This window comes from Pongo abelii, chromosome 9 (assembly GCF_028885655.2).
Source record: "Pongo abelii isolate AG06213 chromosome 9, NHGRI_mPonAbe1-v2.0_pri, whole genome shotgun sequence".
Lineage (NCBI taxonomy): Eukaryota > Metazoa > Chordata > Mammalia > Primates > Hominidae > Pongo > Pongo abelii.
Window position 1 is genome coordinate 128,701,141 of NC_071994.2, and position 12,898 is coordinate 128,714,038.

The window sequence follows — 12,898 nt, forward strand, 5'->3', positions numbered from 1 at the left end:
TGACCTTTGACATTTCTTGTGTGATAGCTAAGGAACAATGGATGCATACTGTATCTCTGCAGGGAACTCATGTAGACAGTAGTCCCCCCTTATCTGTGGTTTTGCTTTCGCAGGGCTCGGTTATCTGCTGTACAGTACAATGAAATATTTTGAAAGAGAGAGAGAAAGAGAGACCACATTCACATAATTTTTATTATAATATATTGTTATAATTGCTCTATTTTGCTGTGAGCTGTTGTTAGTCTCTTACTGTGCCTAACTTATAAACTGAACTTTATCATATGTATGTACATACAGGAAAAAACATTAGGGTTTGGTACTAGCAGTGGTTTCAGGCATTAACTGGGGGTCTTAAAACACATCCCCCACCATGGGCCAGGCGTGGTGACTCACGCCTGTAATCCCAACACTTTGGGAGGCCAAGGCGGGCAGATCACGAAGTCAGGAGTTCGAGACCAGCCTGGCCAACATGGTGAAACCCCATCTCTACTCAAAATACAAAAATTAGTCAGGCGTGGTGGTGCACACCTGTAGTCCCAGCTACTCAGGAGGCTGAGGCAGGAGAATCGCTTGAACCTGGGAGGTGGAGGTTGCAGTGAGCTGAAATCGTGCCATTGCACTCCAGCCTGGGCGATAGAATGAAACTCCATCTCAAAAAAACAAACAAACAAACAAACAAAAAACACATCCCCCGAGGATAGCAGGGAAACCACTGAATTTTTACTAAATGCCTAAAACATCCTTCTTTAATTTGTGTAACATATCACCCCCTTCTCTTTCTAGTCCCTCCTATAAGAGTACTTTTCTCAGATCCCTTTTCTTGACTACTATTAAGACCCTAGAAAGTAGCTAACAAGTGATACAAGGAATCTGCATACTCAAAGGCCACATCACCTAGTTTCCACCTTTACTTTGTCCAGGGTAGCCCCCTGTGCTCTCAGTTCAGTTTAGATGCTTTCTTATGTGGACATATCCTAACATCTGTAGATAACTCTCCAGGCCTGAGGGGCTGTCAAAAATTCGGGATTTTCAAAATTCTGGTGTTTCTTGAAGCAAATTAGTCCAATAACATAGATTCATCCATCATGGTTAATTAATTTTTTCTGGCCTTTATTTCTAATATCTCGCTGGATTTCCACTGATATAAAGAAAGCTTAAGATAGACAGACCCTGAAATTTACTGTGCTCCTGAAATTCCATTTTGTATCTAGGAAAACCTTCATTCCCCTAAGGTTTCAATTTAAGAAAGTTCTCCACAGGGAACTGTAAAGGGACATATATAGAGCTATGACAGCAAGTACCAGGGCACCGCTCCGCTGGCAACACGAAAATGAAAGTAATAGGCCATAAACCTATAGACAGAAACTAGCACTATGTCAAGGAGACAAGGACTACAGGGCTCTCGACTGAAGCAGGAGAGGGCAATTAAGACTTCTTACTCCTCGTCCTGAAGGGTCTCCTCCTCCTCTTGGATCTGTAACTGGTTCTTCACGGGAGCTAGGTTCTCGGTCTTGGCGTTGTAGTTCCGAAAGCAGACATTGAGCTTCTCGTCAAATTCATTCACGAGGTCCTCCATGGACTTGAAGCTGATTATTTCGGAAGAAAAATTCTCAAGCTCGGAGAGGGAGGGGTCCTCGAGATGGTGGGGAGATGAACCATAGAAACACTGGGGCTTCTCCTCCGGGTCCTCGGAGCAGGAGGGTCGAAGGTCCTCAAACTCTTCATCCAGGCTCACCAGTGGGGCCTCCATTCTTGCTCAGCAGGAGAACAACAGCGACTTTCAGGATGAGTTTATCTAAAAGAAATGAACAGCGTAATGTGAGTTTAGACCAGGCTAATCTAAATAATAGAGTTAACTTTAGAGACACACCTGCTTCCAATTCCCTACTCCAAAAAACAAGGCACTGGTTAAGTACGAAGCTCCTGGACAAGATCGTCTAGGTTTGCATTCTGTTCTGTCCTACCAGCTGTGGCCTTGGGCAAGTGAATAACTGCTCTGTGCTTCTTATTCTTCTCAAGACAGATATAATACTGCACCCACCTCAAAGGGCTGTTAGAAGACTAAAGGAGTAAACACAGGTGAGTGCTTAAAACAGTGCCTGGAAGATAATAAGTGCCAATATTGTTGAATACTTTCTGTTGGTGTTTTAGTATTATTATTTTTATTACTATTACTATTACTATTACCACAGATCCACTTCCTTAACTATGTGATCTGAAAGCTGAAAATTCTCCGTGACTTGTTTGGCAGCAAAATGTGACATGATCTAAACTCATCTGGCAACTAAATATGACCAACATGAATATAAAGCTGCTCATGGCTTTCATTTATCCCATTTTGTGTGTTTTGCTGCAGAAATATTAACTTTTTAATTACAAAGATTGCTATCTCAGATCCCACTGGATGAAATGCAGAATGTACACTCTATTACTACCTTCCAAAATCTGAAATAATCTGAATTCCAAATGCCTGGCCCCAGGGGTTTTGGATAAGGGTTTGTATACCTAGATATTACTACCCTTATCAATAAATAGTGGAAACTAATAAAACATTGGTTGGATGTGGTGGCTCATGCCTGTAATCCCAGCACTTTGGGAGGTTGAGGTGGGAGGATCATTTGAGCTCGCTCAGGAGTTCAAGACCACCCTGGGCAACATCTCTCCCATCTCTGTTTTTTATTATTTTTTTAAAAACTAATAAAACATCAATAGAGACTTTCCAATAAATGCCTGAGTTGTTTTTGTTTTGTTTTGCTTTTGAGACATAGCTTCAGTCTGTGGCCCAGGCTGGAGTGCAGTGGTGTGATCTCAGCTCACTGCAGCCTACACCTCTGGGTTCAACCAATCCTCGTGCCTTGGCCTCCCAAGTAGCTGTGTGTGCCACCACACCCAGCTAATTTTTGTATTATTAGTAGAGATGGGGTTTCACCATGTTGGCCAGGCTGGTCTCGAACTCCTGACCTCAGGTGATCTACCTGCCTCAGCCTCCCAAAGTGCTGGGATTACAGGAATGAGCCACCGTGCCCAGACAAGCACCCAAGGTTTTCCCACACATACAGCATATGCCTAGGAGCAGAGGAATAGACTAAATGATCTATTATCCTGTATCCTGTAAGAAACAGACCCAACTACCCATGTGTTCCAAAGCCATACTCCATAACCATCTTGGGCACTGCACCCTGGAACGCTGCACACACAGACCTCCCTTCAGTTCCCACCAGCTGTGGGACCTCTACCGCTCATCGGGCCATCTTCATACACTGCTTCCAACTGTGATTTATCCATCTGTGTGTACATCTGGGCCCCATTCAATTTTAACTTAAATTCCTCGAGGACACAGAAATCCTCTGGATATCTTCCCTGGCTCCAAATATACACTGCCTACCTTGTGGCCAGGCAGTCAATCAATATGTGCTCGTTGAAAAAATGATCTATCTCCCACATACAGTTTTCCATTTTCAGTTTCAGGCAGCACAAGCATTGCTGACTATCATACCCTTCTCTACATGCTCAACAGAAAGGCAACCAAGCTTTTCTCTTCGGTCTATAGGGTTATTGGTATAGTTAGGTGCTCAAATTGGAGGCACTTCCTGAGGAGAACCAGACAGCAAAATTCATGGATTTTGCCCTAGGAGTGCCCATTCTCCATCTCTACCTACAAAACTAAAACTCTAAATAAGCAAGGCAAAGGACATGCCAGGCAAGGACACTGCCAGTTTGTACCAGGATTTTGCTGGGATTAAGTTGATTACCATTGCTTTAAAACATATCTGGAGCATTTACAGTTTGCAAAAGCAACATGATAGGACCTTTGAATACAAAAATATATACAAGTAGTACCATATCTTGGAAAGAAGACAGGCTCAAGAGCCAACAGATCTGCCAATGGCTGGCTGAGTGACAAGCATCATTGGTCCTGATTTCCTCATTTGTTATAAGGAAGGTGTTGGTACAGAGTTAACATCTTTAGGAGTTATTTTTAATAAATCAATAATTTAATTAATCATTTTGATTGAAGTAATATGTTTATTTAATCCAATATATCCAAAGTGTTACCATTTCAAAATGTAATCCACAAAAAAACTAATGGGGCAGTTTTTATTCTTTTTTTATACTAAGTCCTTTGAAATCCAGTGTATATTTTCCATTTACAGTACATCTCACTTTGGACTAGCCACATTTCAAGTGCTCAACCGTCAAATGTGGCCTGTGGCTACTGCAAGGGACAACACAGCTCTAAAGCAAACACAAGTAATTGCCAGTCAGGGGTTCTTCATCTTCAGTACATAGACCCCTGCGGGCTCTTTGAAGGTAACTATATTTCAATGAAATTGGTTTCCTTTACAAGACTAAGTATTTTATTTTATGCATTTAAAAACATTATTTGGAGAAGGAGCCCACAGGCTTCTCCATACCACCAAAGGAGGTCATAGTGCAAAAAAGATTAAGAATCCCTGAGCAACAAAAAAGTGAGATTAGAAAAGATGGCAGAATGCAGTAGAGAGTAAAACAGGTTTCACAGCCCAGGGATTTGTGTTGATTAAGGCAGTACTCTGTGATGGCTAACAGCATAGGCTTTGGGTTCCTGTCCTGGTCCTGTCACTCCTAGTTGGGAGACTTTGGGCAAGTTATCAGCCTCACTGTGCCTCAATTTCATCATCTATAAAATGGAGTTTAAAACAGTGCTTCCCTTGAAGATTACTTTTTGGACTAAATGAGATCATCTTTGAAGTGTTAAGTACAATGTGCAGAATATAGAAAGCATCCAATAAATATCAATAATTCTAGAAAAATCAAAGCTGGGCATGGTGGCTCACACCTGTAATCCCAGCAACTGGAGAGGCTGAGGCAGGAGGATTGGTTGAGCCCATGAGTTTGAGGCTATAGTGAGCTATGATCACACCACTGTATGCCAGCCTGGGTGACAAAGTGAGACCCTATCTTTAAAAAAAAAAAAAAAAAAAAAAAAAAAAGTTAAAAATAATTCTAGGAAAACCAGGATAGCTTACTTACATAGAAATGTGATGTGGGGGCTGGGCACAGTGGCTCATGCCTGTAATCCCAGCACTTTGGGAGGCTGAGGTGCATGGATCACCTGAGGTCAGGAGTTCAAGACCAGCCTGGCCAACATGGCAAAACCCTGTCTCTACTAAAAATACAAAAAAAATTATGTGGGCATGGTGGCAGGTGCCTGTAATCCCAGCTACTTGGGAGGCTGAGGCAGGAGAATCGCCTGAGCCCAAGAGGCGGAGGTTGCAGTGAGCCGAGATTATGCCATTGCACTCCAACCTGGGCAACAAGAGTGAAACTCCATCTCAAAAAAAAAAAAAGAAAGAAAGAAAGATATGTGATGTGGGAGTGCTTCAAGTAAAAGAAAAATTATCCCTGCCATGATATTCTCTGTGCAATGCTTCAATATGCTTATCAAACAAGAGAACTATTGCTGAAAGAATTTTAGCATCTTTTTTACTAAGGCTTTTTTCAATTCATTTGTTCAAAGGTTCCTGGATCGTGGGTTCCATTTTACAGAGATATGAAAGCCAATCAGATAGTGTTGCAGGTATTTACACTGCCTTTAAATTTGTACTTTTCTCTGGGAATGACAGGGGAGAACCAGATGGTGACACCAGTGGGGTTTCTGATTTGAAATGACACAGTCTATATGATTAACCAGCAACAAGAGGCCAATCCAACTAGAATCTAGGACTAAGACTGAGTTTTGAGTGTTGGCAACAGGAAGAGTGTGCTGAAAGCACCTATCCTCAGCCCAGGCAGAGTGTAGAGAAAATGGATTCATCTAGAAAATTATAAAAGATGAAATGAATATCACAGCTCTAGGGTTCAGACACATGCTCATTTGAAACAGTCCATAATATAGACTGATTGTTTTTTGTCAACTCATTATCCAAGAGCCAAAGTGCTGCATGAATGACCATCTGGAGATGAAGTTAAAGTGAAAGCCAGTGCTGGGAAACTAGTCACTCAACACCCAAACTGAATCCAGCAGTTGTGGAAAGACCTCAGGCTGTGGCACAGATGAGAGTCAGGCGTTCTGACTGGCCCCACTATAGCCTCCAGGAGGGCTCTGTGGATTGGGGCTGGCAGCACTTCCTTAGATGGTGATCCTGTCTTCCTTCCTTTAGCCCACTTTCTTTCGCCCTCCTCTCTTCACGGAGTGCTTTCATCCTTCAACTAAAATGTCTGAAACAACCTTATCTTCCATCCTGGCAAGCTTGCACCATCCTCATTCATAGCTCATCTGGGAGCCTTCTTTTCCTTAAAGTAGGATTAATACAAATGATAGCTTATTCCCTTTAGACTTCCAAGATCAAAAATAAATACATACATACATGAAAATGGCAGAAAGAAGGAACCATAGGAGGATCGCCTTTTCTTTTTCTCTTTACCACAGAACAGAGCGCAGGACTATAGTTTGATTGTCCTACAATCCATTCCATTTATTTTCACTCCCAATAGATGGTGTAATTTGGGAAAGAAAAGACACGGGGCTTAACAGAGACCCAATAGGAAACGCATAAACGTTTCCCTGCAGCACAATGATGCACTCGCTGCCTCTCGGGGCTGCGGTACAAATGCTCAGTCCCTGCTTTGCTGAGCTGACCCGAGTGGAGCGGATCGGTGGAGATTTCACCACGCTAACCCCGCTGGGCCTCGGCATCTCCACACAAGCCCCATTCCATCTCCTTCTTCCCATCACTTGCTCCATAGATCAATTGATTCCGTGCCTCGTCCCCCATATCCGTCCCTAAAACCTACCCTGCACTGATCCACCTTCAGATTTCCCACTGCTCCTCCGCAGAACCCACCCAGTGTGCATGTTTGTGCACATTTTGACAGAAAAAGTATTTCGTTGCATATGGATCAGTAACCCCTTCGCGGTTCTGCTTGCTCCCCTCCCCCTCCTCCCGCTGCTCCATTCACCTCCATCTCAGATCCCCCTCCTCCCCCCAGTCCGGTGGGGTAAAGAAAGGCTCCTCCAGGCAGCACAATGGCTGGCACTCTAAGGAAGCCGGACTCATCCCGTGCAGGCCGCATACACACTCCACTGCCCTTCTGGCCAAAGAAGCCCGGACACGGGAGAGGGATGGGAGTCGGGGATGCCTAGCGGCGGGGAGGGAAGGGATAGGCAAAAGGGAAGAAGAGCGGGCTGTGATACCCCCTCGACGCCGTCAAACACTGCTCCCCGCGCTCCAGAGCCCGGGGCCCACCCGACGGCAGCGCGCCCCGCCACCGCGCGGCCGCCCCGGTCCCTTCTCCCGCCCGTCTGTAGTAAAACAATCGCTCTCCCGGCGTCTGCGGCCGCTGCCAGCGGTTCTGACACTGCAGGAATGCGCGGTCTGGGGAAGGCTCCGCACTCTGGGGAGGGGCACGAGCGGGGTCGGGGGTAAGTTTTTAGGGACCAAGATTATCTTGGGGCGTTTACGGTGACTGGACCAGATAACGGTCCCGGGACGAGGTACCGACCCACTGCCCCAGCGCGATCGGGCGGCGTTCCCTTCCTCCCCCAGCCCCCACACCTCGCCGCCTGCCTTCACACGCGCGCACACACGCGGGCACACACACGCGTACACACACACACACACACACACCAGGCCTGGCTGGAGGGCCGATGCTGAGATGATACTGGAAGTGCCCATCATCCCACATCTCCAGGGCCTAGCGCGGCGTCCCAGCTGCGCTCCCTGAAGGGCTGGGCAGGAAGGCGACGGCCTCCCGTTGTTCCTTTCCAATCCCAGGATGGGACCAGGTGAGGGGAGCTGCGGCGACCCCAGACCGTCCTGTCAGAGAATCCCGGGGCCTCCTTACCACCCCCACCAGACCCCACCCCCAGCAGTGAGTCGGGTCCTAACTAAAGTCGACCCCCGCGACGGCACCTGTGCGGGTCCTGGCGGAGGGAGGAGGATCCCGGGGCTCAGCCGGACACCCCCATCCACGGGCCGCGGGAGCGGCCGGAGCGCAGCGCAGCGCAGCGGAGAGCCAGCCAGCCAGCCAGCGAGCGCTCCCCCCGCAGCTCCGGCGGCGCCCGGCTCCGCTCCCGCCTCCACCCCACCCCCTCCCCGAGCTCGTGCCCGGGCTCCGGGGGCGCGCCCGCGCTCGGGCACCCACCCAACTGGCACGCGCGGGAGCTGGACGTCATCCCCTCGTTAACATTCATAGCCTTCCTCCGAGCACGTGGGCCTGCCTTTATTAATATGTATGCATTTCTGTTTCTCTCCTCTTTAACATTGGCCTTTCTGCTTCCCTCATGAATATTCAGAAGCTCCAAGATGAAAGCGTGCAATAACTACCAATATGGATACCTCGCAGGGCCTGACACTAGCTTCTGGATAAAATGCAGGCGATGGCTGCTGGCGGATGCCGGCAGACACACTCAAAGGCCCTCTTGGACTTTCCGAGTTTCCCATTCTCCTCTACTGGAGGCTGAGGCGGGCAGGCCCAGCGACGTCTCCCAGCCCCAACTGGGTTCGGACCTCAAGCCAAAAATGAGGGGCCGGCAGGAGAGCTTTTCTCGCCCAAAGATGCTGGGTGGAAGCCGGATCCAGCTGAAAAATCTGAGTGAGAAGGTTTCAGGCCCAGGAGGACTTGAGATAATACAGGAAAATTCAAGAGGCTGAAATGAGAAGGGTCCCTGGGGTCTTGTGAAAAATTATTAATTTATCTTGTCTACTGTGCATAGGCCTGTGCTTATAGAAGTTGTCAATAAAAAGTCTAATAATTCATGAATACACACAACTAAGAGCACAAGAACTGTAATTATCGAAGGAAGGCACTGGAAAAAGCATGTTGGCTTGGAGAACCCCAAGTACTTTTGTCTGATGGCAAAGTACCTCTGGGCTGAACTGAGGACTTCAACCTGGAAGGGGCAGGGAGCTTCTCTTTTGCTCGTTTATGCATTCATTCCACAGACATTTCAATCATGAGAAGGATGGAAACAGGAATAATGTCCCAATGAGATGAGAAGAAGCATTGGCCTATTTGCCTTTGTGGGAGCAAGAGACAGAGGATGTCTTCCTGTAAGAAATCATAAGGCCAGGCATGGTGGCTCACACCTATAATCCCAACATGTTGGAAAGCTGAGGCAGGAGGATCACTTGAGGCCAGGAGTTCAAGACCAGCCTAGGCAACATAGTGAGACCCCATCTCTATTAAACAAAAATTAGCCAGGCATGGTGGCCCATCCTGGTAGCCCCAGCTACACTGGAGGATGAGGTGGGAGGATCGCTTGAGCCCAAGAGGTTGAAGCTCCACTCCAGCCTGGGTGACAGCAAGACCTTGTCTCAAAAATAAATAAATAAATAAATAAATAAATCACAAAGAGTAGCTGGTTAAAAGATCCCTAGATCCCCTTTCTTGGGATCATGCCCAGTTTTGTGACCTGGGGTTAGTTAACTTCCTTGTGACTCATTTCCTCATGTGTAAAATGAAGAAAATAATAGTGCCTGCCGGGGGCGGTGCCTCACGCCTGTAATCCCAGCACTTTGGGAGGCCGAGGCGGGCTGATCACGAGGTCAGGAGATCAAGACCATCCTGGCTAACACAGTGAAACCCCGTCTCCACCAAAAATACAAAAAATTAGCCGGGCATGGTGGCGGGCGCCTGTAGTCCCAACTACTCGGGAGGCTGAGAATGGCGTGCACGCAGGAGGTGGAGCTTGCAGTGAGCCAAGATTGCGCCACTGCACTCCAGCCTGGGTGACAGAGCAAGACTCCGTCTCAAAAAAAAAAAGGAAAGAAAATAATAGTGCCCCACTCTGTTGTGGCCTGTTGTGGCATTCAAGGAGTGAATATAAGTAAAGTACTTCCAGATTTATTAGAAGGCACTATATGTATGTATGTGCGCATATATATATACACACACATATATATGTCCCATATATGTCTCATATGTATGTCCCATATATATGTGTGTGTGTGTGTGTGTGTATATATGTATATATGTATGTCTTAGCTAATTTGAAGCCATCTTTTGTCTAGATCTTCAGAGCATGGGACAAACAGATTTGAGAGAAGCTTGCGAAGTACTGAAAGTGATAAAGAACTTGGTCTTGAGCTGGTGACCTTGTGAGTTATCCTCTCTGTACCTCAGTTTTCTCATCTGTAAAATGGAGATGCCAATATCTGCTGTTGGATGCCAATATCTACTACAAGGTTGTTGTTATGCATATTAAGTAATATAATGCATGCAAAATGCTTAGCACAGTGCCTGGCATATAATAAGTAACCAATTAGTGGATTCTCTTGTTATTTTTGTGAGGCTATGAAGAAACTGAAAGCTGAGGACAGGTAGCCTAGGCTAGGTACCTAGGTACCTAGGATGAGAAATCCTTGAACATGAGCCCAGTTATTCTGCCAGCAAACACTTATTTTATTGTAGTAAGATATATGTAACATAAAAATTACTATTTTAACCATTTTTAAGTGTACAATTCACTGGTGTTAAACACATTCACATTGTTGTGTAACCACCACCACTATTCATCTACAGAAATTTTGTTACCCAAACAGAAACTCTGTATCCATTAAACACTAACTCCCCAGTACTCCCTTCCCCAGCCCCTGGTAACCACTATTCTAATTTTGTCTCTAAGAATTTGACTATTCTAAGTACCTCATATAAGTGTAATTATACAATATTTGTTTTTTGTATCTGACTTATTTCACTTAGCACAATGTTTTCAAGGTTCATCTATGTTGCAACAATGTCAGAATTTCTTTTCTTTTTAAGGTAAATAATATTCCATGGTATGTATATACTACATTTTGTTTATCTATTCATCTGCCCATGGACATTTGGGTTGTTTCCACCTTTTGGCTATTGTGAATAATGCTACTAATCTGTCATGGGATTAGAGTGAGAAAGAAAGAATAAACAAATAATGCTGCTATCAACATCGGTGTACAAATTCCAGCAAGCATTGGTTGCATTCCATGAGCTAGGCTAGAAGCTGGGGAGCTAAAAATGAAGGCATGCTTTCAAGAGGTTCCATGTTTAGTATGTTGATTTCCAAACTCTGCTGCTTAGAACCTGCAGTAGATTGAATAGTGTTTTCCTAAAATTTGTGTCTACTCAGAACCTCAGAATGTGAATCTTACAGATGTAATTAGTTATGATGAGGTCATACTAGATTTGGGTAGGCCCTAAATCCAATGACTGGTGTCCTTACAAGAAGAGGAGAGGAGGCTGGGTGTGGTGGCTCACGCCTGTAATCCTAGCACTTTGGGAGGTGAGTGGATCGACTGTGGTGGGGAGTTCAAGACCAGCCTGGACAACATGGCGAAACCCCATCTCTACTAAAAATTTAAAAAAAAAAAATTTGCAGGGTATGGTGTCACACACCTATAATCCCAACTACTTGGGAGGCTAAGGAAGGAGAATCGCCTGAACCCGGGAGGCGTAGGTTGCAGTGAGCTGAGATCTTGTCACTATACTCCAGCCCAGGTGACAGAGCAAGACTATGTCAAAAAAACAAAAACAAAAAACAAGAGGAGAGCATGCGCAGGAAAGGAGGCAGAGATTGGAGTAATTCAGGTACAAGCCAAATGACACCAAGGATTGCCAGGAACCACCCAAAGCTAGAATGAGGCAAGAAAAGATTCTTCCCTAGGACCTTCAGTAGGTAGCATGGCCCTGCTGACAGCTTGATTTTGGACTTCCAGCCTCTAGAAACATGAAACCATGAATTTCTATTTAAAGATCATTTGTTATGGCAGGCCTAGGAAACTAATACAAATTTTGGTAGTAGAAAGTGGGGTGCTGCTGTAACAAATACTTAAAAATGTGGAAGTGCCTTTGGAACATTGTAATGCAAAGAGGCTGGAAGAAGTTTGAGACACATGACAGAAAAAGCCTATATTGCCCCAAAGAGACTGTTGGTAGAATTACGAATATTAAGGGCAATTCTAGTGAGGCTTCAGAAACGAGAAGACTGTAGAGAAAATTTCTATGGTCATAGAGAATACATACATTATTATAACAAAATAGGAATATGAATGTTAAAGGGGATTCTGGTAAGGTCTAAGATGGAAATGAGGAACTTGTTAGAAACTGAACAAAAGACAAACTGTGTTATAGAGTGGCAGAGAACTTGGTTGAATTCTGTCCTGCTCTTGGAAGGCAAGTAGAACTTGTAAGCAATGAACTTGTATATTTAGCTGAGATTTCCAGGCAAAGTGTAGGAGATTTGGCCAGGTTTCTCCTTGCTGCTTATAGTAAAATGCAAGGAGGAATGATGGTGTGGATCCCTTTCACTCCTAAGCAGCAAGTTACACAGGAGACCAACATGGTTTCTGAGAATTTTATACCAACAGAAACACTGTCAGCCTGGAATGAAAAGGACAGAGATAAAATGAAGGACAAGTCTTAGACCTCTGAAATTCCACAGGCAGAAAATAGGCTGATGCACGTTCTTGGCAGCAAACATGGGTTATCCTTCAAGAAAAAGAAAGAATGACTCTTAGGGTGGGGCCCACTGCCCTGGATCCAGAGGATGGAGCATCGAACCATAAGGGATTTTTCTCAGGCCTTGAAACCTAATGGAACTTCTCCTGCTGTTCTACAAGCTTGCTTTGGACTAATGACCCCCCTATTTTCCTTCCATTTTCTCTCTCTTTCAAAAATTTTTTTAAATTTTTTTTGTAGAAATGGGGTCTCACTATGTTGCCCAGGCTGGTCTCAAACTCTTGGCCTCAAGGGATCCTGCCACGTCAGCCTCCCAAAGGACTAAGATTATAGGCAAGAGCCACTGTGCCCAGCCCTCATTTTCTCCCTTCTGCAAGGGGAATGTCCATCCAATGTCTGCTCTCCCACTCTATTTTGGAAACATATCATTTGATTTCTAATTTCATAGGTCCACAATGGGAGAGGAATTTTGCCCCAG

At 45.3% G+C, this 12,898-nt stretch overlaps 2 protein-coding genes across 13 annotated transcripts in view; one reads left to right on the plus strand and one right to left on the minus strand.

Annotated features, from left to right (window-relative positions):
• The window catches only part of FEZ1 (fasciculation and elongation protein zeta 1), a 140,101-nt gene that overhangs the window by 42,104 nt on the left and 85,099 nt on the right, over positions 1–12,898 (minus strand). For 5 of the 12 annotated variants that reach the window (XM_054525358.2, XM_063728262.1, XM_054525356.2 and 2 more), the window contains one exon: positions 1,440–1,795. In XM_054525358.2, coding sequence (XP_054381333.1) covers positions 1,440–1,750 — 311 coding nt within the window. In that variant the 5' untranslated portion in view covers positions 1,751–1,795. Of the gene's footprint in view, positions 1–1,439; positions 1,796–7,895; positions 8,082–12,898 lie in introns of those variants that run through there. The other 7 variants (XM_009247221.4, XM_054525357.2, XM_063728263.1 and 4 more) reach the window with 3 other exon arrangements.
• On the plus strand, positions 7,119–10,819 carry LOC100432666 (putative uncharacterized protein MGC39545). The gene is given in 3 exon segments (XM_003777917.4): positions 7,119–7,405; positions 8,279–8,508; positions 8,511–10,819. Coding segments are annotated over 3 exon segments (588 nt in total). The 3' UTR covers positions 8,582–10,819.